The sequence below is a fragment of the Bos mutus genome, chromosome 22, assembly GCF_027580195.1.
Source record: "Bos mutus isolate GX-2022 chromosome 22, NWIPB_WYAK_1.1, whole genome shotgun sequence".
NCBI classification, from domain to species: Eukaryota; Metazoa; Chordata; class Mammalia; order Artiodactyla; family Bovidae; genus Bos; species Bos mutus.
In genome coordinates, this window is record NC_091638.1 from 60,870,303 (window position 1) to 60,893,521 (window position 23,219).

The 23,219-nt window shown below is 59.3% G+C and overlaps 1 protein-coding gene and 1 long non-coding RNA gene across 2 annotated transcripts; one reads left to right on the forward strand and one right to left on the reverse strand.

The window, feature by feature from the left end:
* Nucleotides 1-741: 741 nt before the first annotated feature.
* Nucleotides 742-2,675, reverse strand: LOC138984635 (uncharacterized). Its single transcript, XR_011461874.1, has 2 exons — nucleotides 2,428-2,675; nucleotides 742-1,811 (listed from the first exon to the last, which is right to left on the reverse strand). It is a non-coding gene; the product is annotated as an uncharacterized lncRNA (long non-coding RNA).
* A 7,096-nt stretch (nucleotides 2,676-9,771) lies between these two features.
* On the forward strand, nucleotides 9,772-22,017 carry B4GALNT4 (beta-1,4-N-acetyl-galactosaminyltransferase 4). Its single transcript, XM_070359524.1, is given in 21 exon segments — nucleotides 9,772-10,188; nucleotides 12,921-13,024; nucleotides 13,359-13,454; nucleotides 13,526-13,621; nucleotides 13,702-13,792; nucleotides 13,866-13,966; nucleotides 14,125-14,192; nucleotides 14,338-14,416; nucleotides 15,569-15,635; nucleotides 15,756-15,890; nucleotides 15,968-16,077; nucleotides 16,197-16,297; nucleotides 16,380-16,477; nucleotides 16,546-16,716; nucleotides 16,719-17,424; nucleotides 19,253-19,539; nucleotides 19,637-19,790; nucleotides 19,926-19,998; nucleotides 20,101-20,254; nucleotides 20,933-21,059; nucleotides 21,564-22,017. Coding segments are annotated over 21 exon segments (3,372 nt in total). The 5' UTR covers nucleotides 9,772-9,773; the 3' UTR covers nucleotides 21,703-22,017.
* Nucleotides 22,018-23,219: the final 1,202 nt, after the last annotated feature.

Consider the following 23,219-nt stretch of genomic DNA (forward strand, 5'->3'; position numbering starts at 1 on the left):
GTCCCTGGGATTCTCCAGGCAAGAACACTGGAGTGGGTTGCCATTTCCTTCTCCAATGCATGAAAGTGAAAAGTGAAAGTGAAATCGCTCAGTTGTGTCTGACCCTCAGCGATCCCATGGACTGCAGCCCACCAGGTTCCTCCGTCCATGGGATTTTCCAGGCAAGAGTACTGGAGTGGGGTGCCATTGCCTTCTCCTACTCATTCTGAGGCCAGCATTAACCTAATAAAACCAAAAGCAAATAAAGACATAAACAGAAAAGAAAATCACAGATCAATATCTCTCATGAAAATAAATGCAAAAATTCTCAACAAAATATTAGCAAATTCAATGATAAATTATACACCACAAAACAATTACACACTACTATCAAATGGGATTCATTCCAGATGTGCAAAGCTGCTTCAGTATTTTTAAATCAATTAATGTAATTTATGAAATCTACAGGCTAATTAAGAAATATAATACCAGATCAATTGATGCAGAAAAACACTTGACAGAACCCAACACCAATTCATAATTAAAATTCTCAACAAACTGGGAACACAGGGGAATTTTCTCAACTTGATGAAGATTATTTACCAAAAAATGCACCACTAACATCATACTTAATTGTGAGAAACCAGATGCTTTCCCCTTAAGATCAGAAACAAGGCAATGTTGTTGTCTCTCATCACTCCTGTTCAACTTCGTTCTAGGAATCCAGGATAATCAAATAGTCAAGAAATGAAACACACAGAATGAGAAGGAAAAAATAAAACTATCTTTTTTTCACAGGTGGGAAAACTAAAAATTAACAAATCAAAAAACAGAAAACACCCGGAATGCATAAGGAATTATAACAAAGTTGCAGAAAACAAGTTTAACATACAGAAGTCCATTGCTTTCCTATATACTAGCAATGAACAATGGAGATTTGACAAAGCACAAAACCATTTACATCAGCATCCTAGAAAATTAAATATTCAGGTGTAAATCTAAAAAAAAAAAAAAATGTGCAGGATCTGCATAAGGAAGACTACCAAACTTTGATGAGTGAAATCAAAGATCTAAATAAAGGGACAGATACTGCATTTCACTGGTAGGATCTCAATATTTTTAAGATGTCATTTCTTTACAACATGACTTGTAGATTCAATGCAATCCCAATTTAAATCCCAGTAAGTTATGTTGTACATATTGAAAGTTTATATGAAAAGGCAAAAATCCAGAATAGCCAACATTACACTGAAAAGAATGACAAAGTTGGAGGACTGATGCTGTACGACTTACTATAAAGCTACAGGCATTAAGGCAGTCTAGTATTGGCAAAAGAAACAAACCTCTCAGTGGAACAGAATAGAGTCCAGAGATAGGTCCATACAAACATAGTCAACTGACTCTTGTTAAATGCGGAAAGGTTCAACAAAGCCCTAGGCAACACAGTGCAGAAAATTTGTGGAAATTCTTCTCCACAAACTTTCTGGAACAAATGGACATCTATGAGCAAGATATAACTAGATACAGACCTTATACTTTTTATAAGAATTAACTAAAAATTTATCATGTGGATGCTCAGTCGTGTCCAACTCTTCGTGACTCCTTGGACTGTAACCCGCCAGGCTTCTCTGTTCATGGGATTTCCCAGGCAAGAATAGTGGAGTGGTAGCCATTACCTTCTTCAGGGGATCTTCCCAACCCAGAGATTGGATCTGTGTCTCCTGAATTGGCAGGTGGATTCTTTACCATCTGAGCCACCTTATAGACCAAAATTATAAAGCTTCCAGATGAACTTTGGGGATGATGTTTTAGATACACCATAAGCGCAACCCCTGAAAGAAAAAAAAATTGATTAGCTGGATTTTATTAAAATTTTAAAACTCTGCTCTGCTAAATACACCATTAAGACAATGAAAAGATAAGCCATCGAGTAGGAGAGAATATTTCCAAAACACATATTCAACACAGGATTGTATCTAATGATACAAGGAACTCTTAAGACTCAACAGTAAGAAAACAAATAACCATTTTAACATGGGCAACATATCTAAACAGACGCCTTACCAAAGAGGATATACAGATGTCAAGTAAGCATCTGAAAAGCTACTCAACATCATAGTTGTTAGGGAATTGAAAATAAAATAACAAGACACCAATAGCAAGGCTAAGATTTAAAATTCTGACAGTACCAAATGAAGATGAGGACCTGAAGCAACAGGAGCTTTCCTTCATTGCTGGTGGGGATTCAAAACGGCACAGTCACTTTGGAAGACATTAGACAGTTTCTGAATTATATAATGAGTCACACATAATCTCACTATATAATTCAGTAGTTGCACTCCTAGATATTCATCCAATTGTTGAAAACTTTTTACTCAATTCGTTGAACACTGATGTCCACACACAAACCTGCACACAACGTTTATAGCAGTTTTATTCATAACTGACCCAGACTGGAAGCAGTCAGAATGTCTTTCAAGGGGGCAGATGAATAAACTACAGTATGTCCACACACGGAACGTTATTTAGTGATAAAAATGAAATGGCTACCAACTAAGAAAAAGTCACGGATAAACCACAAATGCACACCGCCGAGTGAAAGAGGCCAGTCTGAAAAGGCTACGCACTACTATATGGTTCCGACTCTGGACTTTCCGGAAAGTGGGAACAAAGGAGACAGGAACAGGACGCGCGGCTGCCAGAGACGCCGAGGGCGGTGGGCGGGGTCGGGGGCCGGGGGGCGGGGTCGGCGGGGGCCGGGGCGGGGGCGGGGGCGGGGGCCGGGTCGGCGGGGGGCGGGGGAGGGGGGTCGGGGGTGGGGGGGGAGATGCAGGGAGGTGGGCGGGGGGAGGGGCGGGGTGTGGACTTTGCGAGCCTTGAGGCTGTCGTGTTGATGTTGTAACGGTGAATACATGACCCTGTGCGTTTGTCAAAACCCACAGGACTGAACACCAACCTAAGTGTGCAACTTGTAAAGACTTTAGCAGGCGGAGGACCCCAGGCGGGAATGCCGCCGTGAAAGGAGGAGTCCTTGCCTCAGCGTGAGCGCAGCGCCTCAGGGAGGGGCCGGGGGCAGGCGCTGACCGCAGTCACCGGAGAAAATGAAACGCTCAGGTGTAAATGGAAAAAAAAAAGTGTACAGGATCCACGTAAGAAAAACTGCAAAATTTTGATGACTGAAATCAAAGATCTGAATCAGGGGACCGATAGTCCGTGTTTGCTGATAGGATCTCAGTATTGGTGAGGTGTCATTTCTTCTGGGCCTGTGGATTCAGCGAGGTCCCAACCAAAGCCCCGTAAGTTGCCTTGCAGCCGTGAGTGGGGTCTGTAGGCGTGAAGGCCCGGGCCGCGCACAGAGCACTGTGCCCTGGGGCGACGCTGGTTCCCACGGCGCGGGTCAGCAGCAGGCTCCCTGCTGCCCCGAGCCCTGGACCACACAGGCGGCGGGTGGGGGCCGAGGGCCTCAGCGCTGGGAGCAGGTCACAGGCGACCGAGGGGAGAGCGACCCGTGGATAAGAGGTGCTGCTGGGCATCAGTGAGGACTCGGGCGCAGTGTAACGTGGAGCCGGGTTGCACACAGGCGAATCTGCAGTGTGCGTGTGTGCAGGGTTGGCACACTAGCTTTGTCTGCTGAGAGCGTACAGAGACAAGGTCACAGCAGCAATGAACACATCTGCCTCCAGATCTGGGTTTCTAAGTCGACTCTCTAGCAAAAGGAAGGAAACAGAGTTTCTTGAGGAAATGACTGACCCTAGGACTGGAACCAGAAATACACAGGATGAGCCTGGAGCATTTGCAGCCGGAAAGTAAGGAGGTGCTCAAAGAAACAAGGCCAGAGCACACAAAGATGGGGTGTGTCCCAGGGACGCGAAAGTTAACTGACAGGGTTCCTAGCGGCCAGAACCGGAACAATTTGAGAAACAAAGTCGACAAAGCAATGTTGTATCATAACCTGAAGTATGAAATACATACCCACGTGATCATACTGACATAATGGACTGAATAAATCAGTAAATGGAGGAGAAGAGGTAAATTGGCCATGCTGAGAATTCCAAATAAATCATGTGGACATTCTGCCCCCTACATGCAGGCTGTGCGTGAGGACCTCCACCCCCAAAGCACAGGACGGAAGGGAGGGGAGTGATTTTACAGCAGAGAAGCCTGCCGAACACAGCTCAGCCATGTGATCAAGGCCAGCGTCAACAGCCATAAATTAAGTTGACAGGAGGCACCCTGGATGTGGCAGGATGAAAGGGGGCCTTTATATCTGTTTTCTTCATCCCCCAAACCCGTAATCCCCATCCAGTCCTGCAAAAAGCAACAGACCAGTTTCTACATCCCACAAAATACCTGCCCAGTCTTCCTCAAAACTGTGCAGGTCATCCAACAGTCTGAGGGCCTGCCAGAGCCCAGAGGAGCCTGAGGAGACGGGACTGTCGTGTGGGGCCTGGGGGGGCCTGGAGCAGGAGAAGGACATTAGCTGAAAAGTAGGGAAATCTAAAGTACAGCCTTTAGTGAGTAATAACACGTCAGTATCGCTTCACTGATTGTAGCACAGGTGCCACATGAGTGCACGGTGTTGATAACAGGGGAACTCTGGGCACACAGGCACCCTGTCTGCACGATCAGTACTCGTGTAAACCCAACACTGCTTTAGAAAGCACAGCCTGCGCGTTTTTGCAGCTGCACAGGCCAGAGTTAGTGCTTGCTCTCCTCCTCCCTGACAGTGTCCCTGGGGGATCCGGGGCCCCTCCTCACCGGCCCAGGCTCCGATAGACGCTTGGGCGAGGGGAGCCCGTCCTGGGGGAGCTCTCTGCAGACCAGGAATGACACTAAGATGGGGTCTCTGAGGGTCTCAACAGGCAGAGATCGTGCTACACGTGGGACTAAGACCACGGGCAGCCTGCCGTTCGTATAAGCAGGAGAGCCCAGACATGAAAAACGCGCGAGCCGCAGTCTGCTCGGTGGCCAAACCAAATCCCCAGACTGAGGGGTAAACAACAGACATCTGTCTACTCAGAGCCCAGGGGGCTGGAAGTCAGAGGTCGTGGAGCCAGCGTGCCCGGGCCCTGCTGCAGGCGTGTGGCCTCTGCAGCATGCACGGGCTCTCTCTGATGTGCTCTCGGAGAACCAGCTCTGGCGTCTCCTGTAGCAGGCACTGACCCCACCAGACCAGCCCCACCCTCATCCAACCCCAGAGACCTCCCAAGGCCTGTCTCCAAATGCCGATGCACTGGGGTCAGGGTTCCGCGTGTGAATTTGGGGAGGAGGACCCCAGCGTTCTGTCCATGACAAGAAGCCTGGCTTGAATCACGATGACAGAAAGCTGCAGAGCCCCAGCCAGCTTCCTGGTCTGAGCTGGTCTGTAGATCCAACGCCCCTGTGATGAGGGCGAGGCTGTGTCCTTGAGGAAGGGTCTTGTCACCAGAAACGTCCTGTCACCCTTCCTCCTGGCCTTCCCTGGAGGCACCGAAGGGACACTGACCATCGTCTGAGGAAGAGGAAGCAGAAACCCCATGCTTTCCAGGGTCCCCAACCCACCACCGGGACCACCAGTCAGAGCAGGGGCTTGCGGTGATCAGGTGATAGGCGGTGTTTGGGCCACGCCCATCTGACAGTGGGGCCATTGCACCCTGAACCCAGCGGTGGTTGCCCCTGTCACAGATGGATCGCTGCAGCAGACACACAGCTGGCAGCGCACCGGCCCCCAGCCCATGGAGTCGGCGCCGCTGCTGTGGGAAGGCTTCCTCCTCCTCCTCCTCCTCCTCCTCCTCCTCCCAGGGCAGTGGACCACAGCAGGAACGCCTCCCAAAGGCACTGCGGGAGTTGGCATCACAAGGACTCAGGGCCCAGGAGGGGGCTCCCACCACGTCCCCATTCAGTTCTCCTTGGGGGGCCAGTGCAGGAGACAGAGGGCCTGGGGACCGCCAGCCAACAATCACAGACTTAACCGGTGGTGACTCCCGCCGCAGCCGTGTTCCTGACGGGCCTTCGTGGCTGAAGCAGATCCCAGCAGGTAGCCCAGCCATCAGGGGTGGGTCTTTCCACGCCCACTAGCAAGACCAGCGGGAGAGGCAGTGGCATCTGCCCACTGCTCTCCTCAGAGCAGGGCAGCCCCCAGAAGCCTGGCTCACTGGCCCTCTCGCAGCCGTCACACTGGCCCATGACACTGGTGACGCCATGTTGTTTGAACCTGATAAGCGGAAAGTAGCAACTACCAGCTACCCTGGTCTGCCCAGGACTTTCCTGGGTTTGAAACTGAAAGTGCCACATCCTGGGAGTCCCCTCAGTTCAGGGCAAGCCCTACAAGCCTTCCACCAGGTGGCACATTAGACTGGAGGCCGCCGGCCACTCGGCCACTCGGGGCTCCTCACTCCAGGGAATCGACACAGGGTCACAGCACTGGTGGGGAGGGTGGTCATAGAAGGGGGCTGAGTTTTCATGACAGCACTGGGTGAGCATGTGGCAGTCTGGAAGGCAGGAGACCGTCTAGCGTGTCTCTGAGTGTCCCTGGTCCTGGAACTAGAAACACCCAACGTAGGCATAGCCCTTTGGGATCACCCCACCGGACAAAGACCCACAAGCAGCTGAGGTGCGAGCTGAGGATACAGGGAATGTGGAGTGGGCAGGGCAAGAAGGCAAGTGGCTGCGGTAGCCACGAGAACCTCGTCCTTCCTTCACGCGAGGTACGTGCACACTACTTCCACCCACCCCCTCCCTTTCTCCACTCCCCCCACCAGGCCTTCCCTTGTGGCTCAGATGGTAAAGAATCTGCCTGCAATGACGGAGACCCAGGTCCAGTCCCTGTGTCGGGAAGATCCCCTGGAGAAGGGGATGGCAGTCCACTGCAGTAGTCTTGCCTAGAGAACTCCACGGACAGAGAAGCCTTGAAGGCTACAGTCCGTGGGGTCGCAAAGAGTCAGACACGACTGAGCGACTAACACTCTCTTTTTCACTTCTAACTTATGTTAACAATAGTTGACCTTACATCTTGGTGTTTGTGTTATTAACACTCAACACGCTCTGAGAGTGCAACATTCTTACAGAGGATGTGTTTTCCAGTTGGGCTCCCCAGGTGTCGCTAAAAAACCCACGTGCCAATGCAGGAGACCCAGGAGGCATGGGTTCAATCCCTGGGCGGGGAAGATCCCTTGCAGGAGCGTATGGGTATTCAGTTGGAGTCAGCATCACCCAAAGATGGATCCAGTGACGTGAAGCATCCCTCCACCTCTTTTTGGCCAGACACGTGCATCATATTAAGCAGAAGCATGATTTTGCCTGTTTTTATTTGGAAGTTAAGCATGGTTTAAAGTAGAAGTGTGTATGCATGCAGAGTTGCTAAGGAGCCTCTGCTGGGTGTTCTGTTGTTCAGCTGGGAATCCATTTCCCAGGACCCCCTTCCCCATATGGTTCAGGTCAGAGTTGAGCAAGAGAGAAGGTTGTGTGAAGCCGGAAAGGCAGGAGCGGGCAGTGGCTGCCACTCTCTGAAGGGTTGTCGTAGCCATGCGTGGTCTCCAACAGAGCAGCCGTGACCAGCAGATGCTGGCTGCCCTCTCGCCCACCCCTGCCCCCTGCCTTTCACCCACCTGCTGCCCTCCAGGCTGAACCAGGAGCCCTCCTGGGCCTTCCCAGGCAGTAGTGTCCCCAACTCTTCCCTCCTGGAACCCACTTTCTGGTGCTTGCTTTTTAAAGACTGCATTTATGCTTCAGATCCGACGTCACTCCCCCAACAGTGAGCCCCTAGTGGCCGGTCCGATGGAAGAAGCCCTCCTCAGTCTCCCTAGTCCATCAGCTCTTTATTGTCTTCACAGCACTTCCCACCATCCTTGTTCACATATGCCTCTGCCTAGGAAAACAGAAACTCCACAAAAGGAGGGGCTGTATCTGCCGCGCTCACAGCTGTGCCCCTAACGCCTGTGGCTCATAAGGACCCTGGGCACCTGTTGGCCGAATGCGCATGGGGGAGGGCTGGGAGCAGAGGGAAAGCATCCCACACACAACAGCATGGAGACGTGCGTTTGTGAGTGTGAAGTTTGGAGAAAATACAGGGAACACAATGAGATTTACAGCACAAAGAACTATTGATATAATGCTTAAAATACACACAGTTTGACATATACCGTAATGAGTGTTCAGATAACATGGGCGTGGAAAGTGGATAGGAGGGGAGGGACGAGATGTGGGCGTTGTTCACAGGACAGATGACAGAACAGCGGAAAACGGCCCTGAGGTTAAAATAAAAGGGGAAAAAGGATAGTGTAACAGTGTTAAGACCTCAACTCCCTGGACCCTCCCTCCCTGGGGGGATCCACAGCCCCTCCGCTGGAGCCTGGGGAGCCCACGACAGCAGGGGCAGAATTGGTGGGTGGGGACTCTCCAGGTGTGTCGCCCTATTTGCTGGAGTCCAGAGGCCACCACCCAAGTGGCCACCCCCAGGTACTCTGGTTAAGCATCCCAGCCAAGCCCAGCTGGCCTTGCCAAGGCCCTGACATGAGGGTGTGGAAGTCTTCAGATGACCCCAGCCCAGCCACCAGAGTCACCCCCAACTGGTCACGTCTTCCCACTTGAGGCCTGAGACGTCCTGGAGCAGAGGAGAGCTGTCCTGTGGGGCTGCATCTAAACTCGCAGACCACAAACTCCACGAACTCCGGGAGCTTAACCAACAGTTGTTTACAACCCAGGTCCTAACCGGCTGGTTACACAGTAACAGAAAGTGGAGCAGATGGAGGGGCAGAGAGAAGAGTCAGGCTGGCAGCAGGGCAGGGGTGGGGGGACAGGGCAGGCAGGGGGTTGGCGGTGGCTGGGGCAGGAATGGGAACCAAATGGGGCAAAGTTCAGCCATCAGCCCACACCACCCCCCTCCCTCCAACCTCCAGCTCAGCAAGAGCCACACTCCTGGCTCGGGTCAGAAATGGGAGAGCTGGGTTCCCTCCTACCGGCTTCCAGACAGCCCTGCCCCTCCTGCCTGGGCTCCTCCTCCCCACCGTACTCAGTGGCTCCCTCAGTGGAGCCCACCACCTCGAGTCTGCGGCCCGTGTCCACCTGGTGACCAGGTCAGACCCTGGCCTCCAAGCTAAGTCCTTTGGTAGCTCCTCATGCCCCTTACTCAGTGTGAAGCCAGGTGCTTTGAGACCCTGCTCAGTCTTGCCTGCATGGAGCCTGTGCGCCCAAACCCGCCCCAGCTGCCCTGACCCACCACCTTCACCTATCCCCCCGTGTCTCTCCCCCAGACCCTTTTTTTCTCCACGACGTCTGAGCCCCATTCCTCCTCGCTGCATTGTTAGCAGGAGGCTCAAGCTGCAAGCCCACGCTGCCCACATCCTTCGCCTTCGTTCCACAGGCGCGTATTGTCTCTCCATCCCGACTCCCTACACCCTTGTCTCCGTGTCCCCATTGTCCCATGATCCATAGCCGGCTCCTCCCGCGGCCTCCACCACTGCACCCTTTGACCCCAGTCCCTGTCCCCAGCACCTCGCGTGCCCCGCGTCCCCCGGTCCTATGCACTACCCCGCGCCGCGTGCTTTCTCTGATCCTTGGGCCCTGGCCCCGGCCCCGCTCCTCCCGGTGCACCTCCCGGGTGCTCCGTATTCCCGGGACCCCGCGTTCCCGCGCTGCGCGGGCCGTCTTGCCCAGGTGGATGCGCGCGTTGCGTGGAGACGAGCGGCGGGCACACCCTAACATTTGGCCCCGCCTTGCGCGCCGCGGATTGGCTCCCCGCAAGCCGGCCGGGCCGGGATTGGCTCGCGCGGCGCGGCGGCCGGGCCCGTTTCACGGTGGGTAGCACCGCAGCGTGGATGCTGCTGCGTCCCGCCGCGGCCCCCGGGAGCTTGGAGCCCGAGCGGCCGGGCGGGGCCGGGCGGGGGAACCGCCGGCAGCCGCTCCACCGCCCACCCCGGGCCCTTGGCCAAGGGCAGCCCGGGGTCGCGGCCGCAGCCCGGGGCCGCGGGCGGTGGACAAAGGGCCATGCGGGGTCGGGGGACGCGGCGCGGAGCGCGCAGGAGTGGGGGGCCGCAGCGACGCCGCTGAGCTCGGCCCCGGGCGGGGCGGGGTCGGCCGCGATGCCGTGGTTCCCGGTGAAGAAGATCCGCAAACAGATCAAGCTGCTGCTTCTGCTGGTGCTGCTTACCTGCGCCGCGTGGCTCACGTACGTGCACCTGAGCCTCGTGCGCCAGGGCCGCGCGCTGCGCCAGCGGCTGGGCTACGGGCGAGGTACGGGAGGGGGCGCGCGCCCGGGGCGGGGGCGGTGAGGGTCCCAAGCGGCCCCGGGCCCGGGCCCTCCCCTTGCGCTCAGCTCTCGGCTCGGCCCAGAGCTGCCTGGAGACCCGGGCCGCCCTTCCCAGCTCGGCAGTATCCGGGCAGGGGGCTCGGTTCGGCTCTACCCGGCCGGAACGCCGGATGACGTCAATCATGACGTGCGCGACCCTCTTGAGCGTCCCCAAACCCGGGCTGACTCGGGGGTCTGGCCCGGGGCGGATAGCGCCGGGGTAACAGTGGTCTTGGAGAGCCCTCAGCTACCAGGCCCTGCCAGCTGGGATTTCGCGGGGCCAAGTCCGGCTACGCCTCCGGCTCTTCCTGCTTAGCAGAGCCTCCGTTTCCCCGTCTGCTGGGGAAGAGGCTGGTGGGGGGACCTGACCCTCGCAGTCGGAAAGCTTCCTGGAGGAGGAGCCCTAGGTAAACCTGTGATCAGGGACTGAGACGCTTGTGTGTTGGGAGTGAGTCATGGGGATAGGGGTGCAGCCTGTGGAGACCCGAACTGCCTGGAGTGGACGCTTCCAGACTCAGGCTCACGCTCCAGTGGGAACAGACAATGAACCCACAAATAAGGTCCTGGTGAGTGATGTGGGGGGAGAGTCAGGGGAGAGTCCTGCCACTTTAGCTAGGGGATCTTGGAAGGGCTCTTGGAAGTGGTGACCGTTGACACATATTTTAGGGAGGAGGAGCAGAGTGCCTAGGACAGGGCTGGGGACAGGGAGGTTGGTGATGAGAGAGAGAAGGAAGCACTTCAGGGCAGAGAAGGTCCCAGCCAAGCTGCCCCTGACCCTTCTTAAGAAAGTGGGGTATTTTAAGGGTGGGTGATGAGAATCTTGCTTCCTGAGGACTCAGAACGATGATTTTGATCCATTAAGTCCTGGCCACTCCCACCAAAGTGTCCAAAGCTCCCTGTTCAGTCACAAACCCAGGCCAGGGGTCAGAGGCTGGTCCCAACCTACCCCTCCCCAGAGTGCACGCATCTTGCAGCTACCACATCCCTAGGGGCCTCCAGTTACCATCACATAAGGCAGGACCCCAGAGTGTGACCCAGTGACACAGAACATAACCAGCCTCCTACCTAGCTGCCTTGTGGTTTTCTGAGCAACCACAGTCCTCCCCAACCTGACTTCCCGAGCAGCCAGGGAGCCTAGCTCAGCAGCTAGGAGGGGGTGGAGGTGTGGGAACCCCATTTCTGAGGCCTCCTCTTCTCTCAGCTGGACCAGCGGGGAAGCCGTCCTGCTGTTCCTGAGCGGGCAGGAGCTGTTCAAGGTTACAGACCATCAAACCCTCGTGCAGCTCCAGCCAGAAGCAGCCCCAGCCAGCAGGTCTCGCCTCCTGCCTGGCGACCTGGCTCCACCAGTGCAGGCTTGTGGAAGCTAAGCAGCTGAATGTGTCTGACGCCTTCCTGACCGTCCTGTCAGCACTGTCTTCACTCCCACCAGAAAGACTACCTGCCCCTTGTCCAGCAGCCTGTGCGGGTGGAGGGGCCGGCAGGAGGCCATCTGGATCTCACTGCACTTGGGCTCGGCCCTGCAGGACCGTGGTGGCAGCCTGGGTGTGGCTCCCCAACAGAAGTTTTCCAGCAGTCATAGAGTAACCTTGGCGGGCGGGGAGCATCAGGGCCAGGCTGTGGGGGGTTTTCCAGGAGCCTCTTAGGGGCTCAACTCCCAGCCGGACAAAGGATAGTGACTAGGGAGAACCAAGCAGACAGGCACCACTGGGGTCTCACAGGCAGGAGACCATGGGTAGCCCCTATCCCCCCGAGAAGGGGCCCAGGCCGGCCAGGTCAGTATGAGACTCTCACTTCTGGGGTCTGGATCGAAGAGCAGGCATAGATGTTGAAGCCAGACTTGGCCCTGGAGCAGAGGGGTTCCTGGACTGGGGGCCTCTGGATGGGACAGCGAAGCCTCACCTTCAGTAGCTAAGACCCCAGGGTATGGGACCCCCAGGTCCACAGCTTGAGGAGGAGGTCTGGGACATTGAGGGCATTGAGGTATGCAGGTGGTCTGCCCAGGCTTGGGGGGCTGGGGTGTGCCATGTTCTAGAGAAGTCCACAGAAGGGATCCCGTGGACAGTCTCCCCACAGGGCCACCTTGGCCCCGGGGCCTCTGACAGCCAGACCAGCATGCCAGGGCTCCTTTGGTCCAGGACTGTGGCCTCAAGGGCAGCAGGTAGCACATGTGCCGTGGGCCAGGGCTGGTGTAGCCTCAGGACCACAGCGCTGGCTTGCCTGACAAGACGCTCCAGCACTGACACTTGGCTCTCAGTTCTGGCAAGGGAGGCAGACACGCTCCTGCATGTGGGGGATACGCTGAGCGCACAGAGCAGTCCTGGGGGCCCTCCCAGAGCAGAGTCACCGATGAGGACGCCCGATCGGTGTGCACGTGTGCGCGTGTATGCTAGGATGTGCACACACATACCCACTCCCTCACACCAGTGGGGGCTGAAAAGAGTCAGGTGGAGGACTCAGGCAGGGCCATCCCCACAGAGGCAGGAGGTGGGAGAACAGCCCGGTAGAAGGCACTTCACTGGGGGCAGGAGGGGCTTTCAGGCAACATGAGGGAGCAGACACGGGGAGGGGAGGCTTCAAAGGGGACACCACTGGCCATCCTGCCTCCACTGACCCTGGCGGCAAGGGCTGTGGCCTTGAAGAGCCTGGGTCCCACCCACAGCCACTCTGCCACCCACAGACGGCGAGAAGCTGAGCGGTGTGACTGACGGCCGGGGCGTCCACGCTGCGCTGGCCACACAGAGGGCAGAGGACTCCAGCGAGAGCCGCGAGGAGGAGCCAGTGGTGAGCAGGACTGTGGGGAACCACACAGCTGCGAGTACGAGATCCAAGGCCACCACGTGCCAGTGGCTGTGGGCAGGGGACGCGGCCACTCATGTGCCCAGGCCTGGGGGGACGCAGGTGCTGCACACGGGGTGACCAGGGGTCTTCTGGGTGTGCGTGTGGCTGGGCTGTGATGGATTTGGGGCTTCGTGGCTAGATGTGGAGGGCCGTGTGATGGGAACCGGCGTGTGTGGCTGGCTGTGTCACACATTGCGCTGAACCTCTGCGTGTGTGTGTGACTTCTTCTGCCCTCATACTTCTCAGCTGTGACCTTGGTGCCCTTTCTCTCCCGCAGTCTGAAGGCCGGGACCCAGGCGTGCTGTTTCCTGGCGGGGCTGGAAGACCCCTGGTGCTCAACCTCACCCGTCAAGTGCCGGTGTGGCGGGAGGAGGTGAGGTCTGCGGGGCTCGGGCGGGGAGGGCGGGGGACGCTGGGCGGCTGGTAAGCCCCGCTCCCCCGCAGTACAAGGGGCAGGTGAATCTGCACGTGTTTGAGGACTGGTGCGGGGGCGCCGTGGGCCAGCTCCGGAGGAACCTGCACTTCCCTCTCTTCCCTCACGTGAGTGCTGGGGGGCAGCGGTCCCGGGTCGGGGGGGCGGTGGGCAGGCACCTTGACGTCAGCAGCCGCTGTCCCCCCAGACTCGCACCACTGTGAAGAAGCTGGCTGTGTCCCCCAAGTGGAAGAACTATGGCCTCCGCCTCTTCGGCTTCATCCACCCGGCGAGAGATGGTGCGGGGGTGGGGGCGTGGGGGGGAGTGTCGCGAGCGCCCCACCCGCCCCTGAGCCCTGTCTTACGGCCTAGGCGACGTCCAGTTCTCTGTGGCTTCGGATGACAACTCTGAGTTCTGGCTGAGCCCAAATGAGAGCCCAGCGGGTGCCCAGCTGGTGGCCTTTGTGGGCAAGGTATCCCCATCCGCCCTTCCATCCACACCCCTTCTGTCTTTACGGGCCTCCTGTGGGCTCGGCCACCTGTCCCCTTCAACTTCTCAGGAAGGGGCACTGGGTGGGGCTGGTGCCCCAAGGAGACGGTGAGCCCCCTGCCCTTTTCTGTCGCCCTCCAGACGGGCTCAGAGTGGACAGCGCCTGGAGAGTTCACCAAGTTCAGCTCCCAGGTGTCCAAGCCCAGACGGTGAGTGACTGGGAGCAGGTGCGTGTCTGTGTGTGAGGACGGGGTGATGCGTACACGCGTGAAACTGCTGCTGCTGGCCCTGGGGCTCTCCTTTTCTCGGGGGCTCCTGGGGTGCAGCAGGCCAGCCCTGACTCCTCCTCCCCAGGCTCATGGCCTCTCGGAGGTACTACTTTGAGCTGCTGCACAAGCAGGATGACCGCGGCTCGGACCACGTGGAAGTGGGCGTGAGTGCAGCTGCCCCCCGCCGGGGGGCTTCTGGAGACCCCCCTGCCCTGCCCTGCCCTCCTTCCGGCCGCTCCCCACAGAACAGCAGCATGGACGCTGCCCCCACCCCCCCAGGACTTCCCATCTGGCTGACAAAGCAGCTGCTCAGGGAGGGGACTTGTGCTCCGCTGTGCCTGCTCAGCAGCTGCACAGAGAAAGTGGCCCCTGAGCAGATTCTTGAGAGAGACGTTCACAAGGAGACCCATCGGGGGAGAATTCGGGGTGCGAGGATGAATTCCTGGTCTCAAGAACAGTCTTCTGGAACTCCAAGCAGTCTGGTGGCCAGATCAGGAGGGGCTTCCTCCTGAGAATGAGGCAATGGGATTTGCATGTCAGGGAAGACCCTCTAGCCACTGCCTGTTGGGAAGGATTTTCCCATCGGTCCCTGAACCTGCAGGTCCTGTGGGGGCAGGGGGAGATGTCCAGTGATTGAGCCTGAGTTTAGCTGGATGTGGGGTGGTGACCAGGGAGGGCTGGGATGTTGCAGGCATCTGGTTTGTGTGTGGAGGGCATCACCCCAACTCAGCTTGGCAGAGGGTCTAGACTGGAGGTGCAGATTTCAGGTCATCTTGTGGACGCTGAGGGGGCGACTAAGGGCCCAGGATGAGCTGGGAAGGGAGGAGGGCCTGGGAGAGCCCCCAGGAACCCAGCATGAGAGGGGTGGGGAGAGAGTCTGCAAGGGAGACTGAGAACCACAGAAGCAGGAGAAGTGGGGATGGGGAGGCCCACCAGGGAGCTGGGAGCCATTGGGGCTCGCCCTTGGAAGGCCAGCTCTGATCTCCAGAAGGGCAGGGGCCGTAGAATCACGAGCAGGTGGGGGCGGAAGTCATAACCGGAAAGTCAAGAAGTGCCCAGGATGTCAGGAAAGGCCTGAAGGGAGCAGAGGAGGTTCTCACCTTCTTCCAGGGACCCCAACCTTCTGGGCCTCCACAGCTTCCCTGCCGTGCCTTCTTAGGACTCCTCCCCCGTCCACCCGCCCAGCTTTCTGCATCCTTAAAGGCGCTGCCCTGCTAGCTCCTCGTCCCCATGCCAGGAAGATCCACTCCTCCCTGACCCAGGGTGTCCCCCCACACCCCCTTCCTTTGGCCCTGACCACCCTCTTCAACCCCCAGTGGCGAGCATTCCTGCCGGGTCTGAAGTTCGAGGTCATCGGCTCTGCTCACATCTCCCTCTACACAGGTCCGGAGCCCGTGCCTCTGGGGAAGGGGGCGGCGCCAACAGGTGGTCTCGGGGTGGCTGGCTGTGGGTGAGGAGGGCTCTGTGAACTCCTTGGGGGCCTCACACATCCTCTGCCCCTAGACGAGTCAGCCCTGAAGATGGACCACGTGGCGCACGTGCCCCAGTCTCCTGCCAGTCACGTGGCGGGGCAGCCGCTGCAGGAGGAGCCCAGAGCTGACATGCTGCGGCCGGATCCCCGAGACGCCTTCTTTCTCAGTGAGGGGGGTTCACGCACAGGGTGGAGGGGGTGTCGAGGCGAGGATCCGGGCCACAGTGTGACCTCCCTCTCACAGCGCCTCGGGTGGAGCCCTCGGATCTGGAGAGTGTGCTGGAGCCCTGCGCCTACGCCCCGACCTACGTGGTCAAAGACTTTCCCATCGCAAGATACCAGGGACTGCAATTTGTAAGTGCCCCTCGCCAAGGTCTTCCCCAACACCCAGGCCTCCCTCTCTACCAGGGTCCCCGAAGCCGCCTCCAGACCCTCTGGAAGACGGCCCACCCTGAGGCCTCTGCCCACCCCAGGTGTACCTGTCCTTCGTTTATCCCAATGACCACACGCGCCTGACTCACATGGAGACGGACAATAAGTGCTTCTACCGGGAGTCGCCGCTGTATCTGGAAAGGTGGGCGGGGGGCGGGCGGTTCCCGGGAGAATGGGCGGGCCTCGGCCGAGCGCGTCTCTGATGCCCCGCCCACCCGCCCCAGGTTTGGGTTCTACAAATACATGAAGATGGACCGGGAGGAGGGCGGGGAGGACAGAGAGGAGGTGCAGCGCCGAGCCTTCCTCTTCCTCAACCCGGACGGTGAGTGCCCACAGCGACCCCACCCCCAGCTGGGTGGCGCTGCAGCGGCTCACGCGCGCTTCCCACAGACTTCCTGGATGACGAGGACGACGGAGAGCTGCTCGACGCCGGCCTGGGGCCCACCGAGGCCCCCCGAAGGCAGGGCAGCCGCCAGCTCCCGGCCCCCGCAGCCCCCTCCGAGGCCCCGGCCACCCCTGCCGCGCCGACACCCCGACGCTCCCGGGCGCTGAGCTGGGCGGCCCGCCAGCCCCCCTCTTCTTGGGCCGCGCCCCGCCCCCGCGGCCCGCAGCCCGGCCCTCCAAGGTGTACGTGACACGCGTGCGGCCCGGCCTGCGGGCGCCCCCCGGGGCCCCGCCACTCGGCGCACGCGGCCCACCCCGGCCGCCCTTGCCTGGCGTCTTCCTGCGCCCCCGACCCCTACCCAGGGTGCCGCTGCGGGCGCCCCCACGCCCACCCCGGGCTCGAGGCCACAGGACGAGCAGCCCCCCGGCCACAGAGCTGAGAGCCCCGGCCCCGGCGCCGGCCACCCGGGAGGGCCGGGCGCGCGCGCCGGGACTCGCGGCCCCCACGGCGGACTCCAACTCTTCCTCTGAAGCGCAGCCCGTGACCTCCTTCCTGAGCTTGTCCCAGGTGTCCAGGCCACAGCTGCCTGGGGAGGGCGAGGAGGACGAGGAGGAGGAAGGGGACGATGACGAGGAAGGGGCGCCCGGCGACGAGAACGCGTCGGAGGACAGCGAGGAGGCGGCAGGCCTGGTTCGCGGCCGCTGGCGCGAGGATGCCATCGACTGGCAGCGCACGTTCAGCGTCGGCAACGTGGACTTCGAGCTGCTGCGCTCCGACTGGAACGATCTGCGCTGCAATGTGTCTGGGAACCTGCAGCTGCCCGAGGCCGAGGCCGTGGACGTGGTGGCTCAGTACATGGAGAGGCTCAACATGCGCCACAGCGGGTACGGGGCAGGGGTGCCGTGGGAGGGGCGGGGCTTGGCCTCGATGGGACCCTCAGCTCTTCCCCAAGGTCTAACGAGGCACTGCTCTGGGAGTGGTACACACCCGCAGGCACACACAACCGTCAGAAAGTGTCTTCTCTCCTTGCTGGGGCCCCTGTCCTGTGTTAGGCGCCTTCCCCTTACCACCCAGGGCTGGTTCCTCTGTCCTGCAAACCCCTCGCCTGCCACCTTGGACCTGGACTAGGACCTGAGGATGGATCTGAGCCACCCAGGTCTCTCCTCAAAATAGACACACACACACACACACACACACACACACACACACAAGCTAAGAAGCCCAGGATCCCTCCCCCCGCCAGCACCATGCTGACTGGGGTCTTAGTCCTCAGAGGTGAGCTCAGGGTTCCTGCCCCATTGATCCCTCTGATTGGGTCCCCCAGGTCCCAGCAATTGAATGATGTCTCCACCTCAAGCAGGTGTGGGGCTGGAGAATGGGAACCCCAGTTTGCCCTGAGGGGTTCTTAGAACTATGTTGAGCCTTTAAGGAGGGGCAGGACCTGCAGACAGAAGGGATAGGCAAAGGCTGGCCAGGAGGCTGGTGGGCAGAGGGCAGGCCTCATGGGCATTGAAGGCTGGGTTCAGGAGTCATTCTTGCCTCTGATACAAAGTTTAGAGCAGGACACGTGTTTGGCCCATCTGGATCATAGACGAAGGTGTGGTAGCCTTGGAGAGGAGGGGGTAGAAGGCGGGGCCTGTGACCTACAGGCTTGGTCCAGGGCAGGGATGGGACGGCCTGGACCTTGGCAGAGGCAGGGGCAGATTGACTCTAGGTGGCTGAAAAAGCCAGTGTGCCCTTGGCTCAGAGCCTCCTGAGAGCAGCTCATCATCCTAGGGTGTGAGGGCCTCTGTCCAACAGAAAGGTTATGGCTGCAGCCCCATCCTCCGAGCAGGACAAGGGCGTGAGTGGCCCCAGGAGCGAAAACACTGACCCAGAGCTTTTGGGGCAGAAAGGCCCTGACACTTGGGGAGACCGTGGTGGGAATGGGCATGGGGCGAGGGGAAGAATCTAGACCCCTGGAGGTCACACTGGTAGGCTCCCAGGTGAGTGATACTGGCTGTACAGGGGAATCATGTGACAGAAAGAAGAGCAACCTAGTCAGGGGCAGGGCCCTGTCTTCCTGGGAGGAGGAGAAACCACTTTTTGTGGGCGGAGTGGAGGTGAGGTGCTCAGGGCCGGGGTGAAGGGGAAGGGCCAGAGGCTTCTTCCCAGGAGAACAGGGTAACCCTGGGCTTGTGCCAGGGAGGCCAAAAGGAGGTTTCTCACAGGAGGTATCTAGGACCCTGGAGACGGCGGGTGGGGAGGATAGGGCCCAGCATCCAGGCGGGGGCACCCGGGACAGAGCCCTTCCCCCCAGAAGAGGAAGCTCGCTTGTCTGCGGGACAAGATACTGAGACAAGTCAGAGACGTTGAGGCCATGAGTCCTGTCCTGGGGGCAGCGGGTGCCCCTGAAGGTTTCTGAGCGTGTGGCTATAGACAGCAGTGGCCGTGGGGAGGACAGAGGACCGGCCTGGGCATGGAGACGCCTCCTTCGCGGGGTGTCGCGGGAGGAGGAGGCCTGAAATGTGGGTCTGCCTTCTGAAATGGCACGCCCCTCAGGCCTTGGCCTTGAGGGGGGATGGGATGGGTGGCGACTGGGACACCTGGCCACTGGGGGGGGTGCATGGCAGCCACCCCCCGCCCCCAGTCACTTGAGTGGCCGCCTTTCGGCAGCGGCGATGGGGAGCTGGGGGGGCCTCCACTCTGCGGCTAACCAGGCTCCGCCCCCAGGCGATACGCTCTTCTGCGCATCGTGAACGTGGAGAAGCGCCGGGACTCCGCGCGAGGAAGCCGCTTCCTCCTGGAACTGGAGCTCCAGGAACGCGGCGGGCGCCGCCTGCGCTTGTCTGAGTACGTCTTCCTGCGCCTGCCCGGGGCCCGTGCCGGCGACGCGGAGGAAGACCGAGAGAGTCCCGAGCCCGCCGCAGCCTCCGCGCGCCCCGACGGCCGCCCGGAGCTGTGCCGGCCACTGCGCCTGGCCTGGCGCCAAGATGTGATGGTGCACTTCGTCGTGCCCGGTGCGTGGGGTGTGGCGGGCAGCGCCACCTAGGGCTGTGGGGCGCGGGGGCCGCCGGGCTGGGTGCAGGTGGGCTCAGTGTCCCCATCCTCCTCCAGTGAAAAACCAGGCGCGCTGGGTGATGCAGTTCCTGGCAGACATGGCCGCTCTGCACGCGCGCACAGGCGACTCCCGCTTCAGTGTCGTCCTGGTGGACTTTGAGAGCGAGGACATGGACGTGGAGCAGGCCCTCCGCGCCGCGCGGCTGCCCAGGTAGCGGCGCCCCCGCTCCTTTCGGGGAGGGTGGGCCGAATCTCTCCTCCTCCCCAATAGAGGTGGGTTTTCCTGCCCCCACCCCGTTCCCAGAGGCCGCAGTGTGTGATCCCACCCGTTCGTCCCTTCTCCCAGATACCAATACCTGAGGCGAGCCGGGAACTTTGAGCGCTCTGCGGGGCTGCAAGCTGGAGTGGATGCGGTGGAGGTGCGTGGTCAGGGTAGGGCTGGCCGGAAAAGCCCGGTGGGCTGGGGCGGGCGCGCCCTTCTGGAGCGGAGGGCGAGGCTCAGCCCTCCCCGCTGCCCCCAGGATGCCAGCAGCATCGTTTTCCTCTGCGACCTGCACATCCACTTCCCCCCCAGCATCCTGGACGGCATTCGCAAGCACTGCGTGGAGGGCAAGCTGGCCTTCGCGCCAGTGGTCATGCGGCTGAGCTGTGGGAGCTCACCAGGGGACCCGCATGGTAATGCCCTGGATGCCCCCGGGAGGGCGCGGGGTCCCACAAATGCCAGGATGCCTTCGTGCCCGTGGTCATGTGGCTGGGCTGCGGGAGCTCACCAGGGGACCCGCATGGTAATGCCCTGGATGCCCCCGGGAGGGCGCGGGGTCCCGCAAATGCCAGGATGCCTTCGTGCCCGTGGTCATGTGGCTGGGCTGCGGGAGCTCACCAGGGGACCCGCACGGTAATGCCCTAGATGCCCCCGAGGAGGGCGCAGGGTCCCACAAATGCCGGGATGCCTTCGTGCCCGTGGTCATGTGGCTGGGCTGCGGGAGCTCACCAGGGGACCCGCACGGTAATGCCCTAGATGCCCCCGAGGAGGGCCCGGGGTCCCGCAAATGCCAGAGTAAAATCTAGGCTCCCCAGGGGCCTCCCAACCTGCAAGGTAGGCCTGGGGCCCTATCAGGGTTCCCTGTAATGCCCAGAACTCCTTGTGGCATCTAGGAACCCCACAGTGCCCAGGACCCCAAGTTCCTCCCCGCCCCCCCCCAGTAACCCCAGGGTTATGCTTGGCCTCTAGGAACCTCCTCCAGCACCCAAATCATGCCCAGGGTCCAAGGTATGACCAACATGTTGGAGTGACCCCGAGAGCCCACCAGCCTTTCAGGACCTGGTGTCTGAAGGGTACCCCCTCCCCACCAGGTTACTGGGAGGTGAATGGCTTTGGCCTGTTTGGGATCTACAAGTCTGACTTTGACCGTATTGGAGGCATGAACACTGAGGAATTCCGGGACCAGTGGGGAGGCGAGGACTGGGAGCTCCTGGACAGGTGACCCCCCCCCCACCCCGCCACCCACCCAACACACAGAGACAGACAGGTCCACGTCCTGCCCTCTGGGTGGGGAGGGGCCCATGGTCCTCACTGCTGACAAGACTGCTGTCTTCCTCCTCCTACCCCCAGGATTTATAGGCCTAGGGAGATTCTAGATGCCCCCTTCCACTCCCCTAAACCCCTTCCCAGCTCCAGGGTCCTGCAGACTCAGGGAAGCCCCCAGATCCTATAGGATCTGGTGGTGGCCCTGGGGTCCCCCTGGCCTCAGCAGGGCCCTGCAGTAGTGGAAGGCCCCACATCCAGCCCTTGGACCTGGTTATGACCTCTTCCATTCCATCCCACCCCACTGTTCTGTAGACTCAAGGGCCACCCTGACACACGTGCCCTCCCCCTCCAGGGTCCAGGATGAGGGTAGCCCCATTCACCCCCATTCCCGTCTTGATCACCCCCAAAGACCCTCCAGGCTGCAGGGCAGCCCTGACCACCCCTCGCTACCCACAGGGTCCTGCAGGCAGGGCTGGAGGTGGAGCGACTCCGCGTACGGAACTTCTACCACCACTTCCACTCCAAGCGGGGGATGTGGGGTGCACGCAGCCGCAAGGCCGCCCGAAAGGAGGCCCCCCAAAAAGAGGCCCCTTGAGGACCAGCGACCCCTCCCAGCCCCACCCGCCGGCCTGTGCTGGCAGCTGGAGGCCAGGCTCAGAGCCTGGACCCTGGGGACCCAGTGGGCTCATCCCGGGGCACAGCCACCATCGTGCCTGCCCGCTTGGGCCCCCAGGCCACTGCGCCCCCGGCCCCTCCCAGAGAGGCGGCCTCTGTAGCGGGCGGGGCCCAGGCTCGGCCCCCACGCCCCGTGCGATGATTTCTGTGAAATTTTGCAGTAGCGACGACATTGTTTTCAGGATTTCCAAGAGTTCTGTCTGTTCCATTTTTTATTCAGAATGAAATGAAATATTTTTTTTAGTTCTGACTCGCTCTCTGTGCCTGGTTATCTTGGGGGGCAGAGGGGCCTGGGCGCTATGCCTGCTCCTGACACCCCTTCCTGCCCTGAGCGTGGGACACTGCTGATCCCACCTTCCTCCACCTTCATGGCTTCCTGCCTCTCCAACATCTTCCTTTTGAGCTTCGGGCCCTGAAGAGAAGGGGCTTTGGACCTCCTCCCACCACCCTATGTATGGAGCCAGTGGTCATGGGCGAGGCACAGGGCCTTTTCACCCACGAACAAATAACATCCAACCATGTTCTGTCTCACTTGTAGTGAAAACAACGTTGGATGCGAGTCCTGCCTCATCCTCCTCAAAGATATGGGAGCACTCAGCACCCGGGACTGGGGCGGGGGGTTGGGCAGGGGTGTCCTGTGACCGGGTTGGGGGATATAGTTAGGACTCAGTTGCCATGAATGGAGACCCCAGTGCAAACTGCTTTAAGTATAATGAGAGGTTTGCTTGTTTGACTGTTTCCATGTAACCCTCGTTCAGGGTCAGGAGCCCTGGGGAGTCAGACACAGGCTGGACGATGCTGTCAAGAGGCAGCTCTTGCCTGGGCTGCCTGGCACTGGGTGCACCTGCCCATATGAGTTCCTTGTGGCTGCTGTAACAGATTGCCAAGAACAAAATGGCATTTCCTGTCTTACAGCTCTGGACATCAGAAGTCCTAAAATCGACGTTTCCAGCCTGCATTCTCTCTGGAGGCTTTAGGAATGAATCTGCTCCCTTCCTCTCCCAGTTCCTAGAGCGCACCAGGATTTCTTGGTGCATGGGCTCTTCCTCCATCCTCAAAGCCATCCGCTTACCATCTTCATATCACTCTCACCTCTGCTACCATCACCATGTCTCCTCTGACTCTGACCCTCCCGCTTATAAGGACCCTTATGATGACACTGGACCCATGCAGATACCCCAGGACAATTGCTGCATCTCAGAGAACATCCTTCATGGATGGAAACACTCAATACTGTCACGATGTCAGTTTTCCCCACTTGATTCAGTGCAATCCAAATCAAAATCCCACCAACTGGGGCTTCCCTGGTGGTCCAGGAGTTAAGAATCCAGCGTGCCAAGTCTCTTGCCGTGGAGGTGACAGCCAGAAGTTCTGGGGATTAGGGCATGGACATCTTTGGGGCTGTTACTCTGTGTATGTCCTTATTCCGTGGGAAGG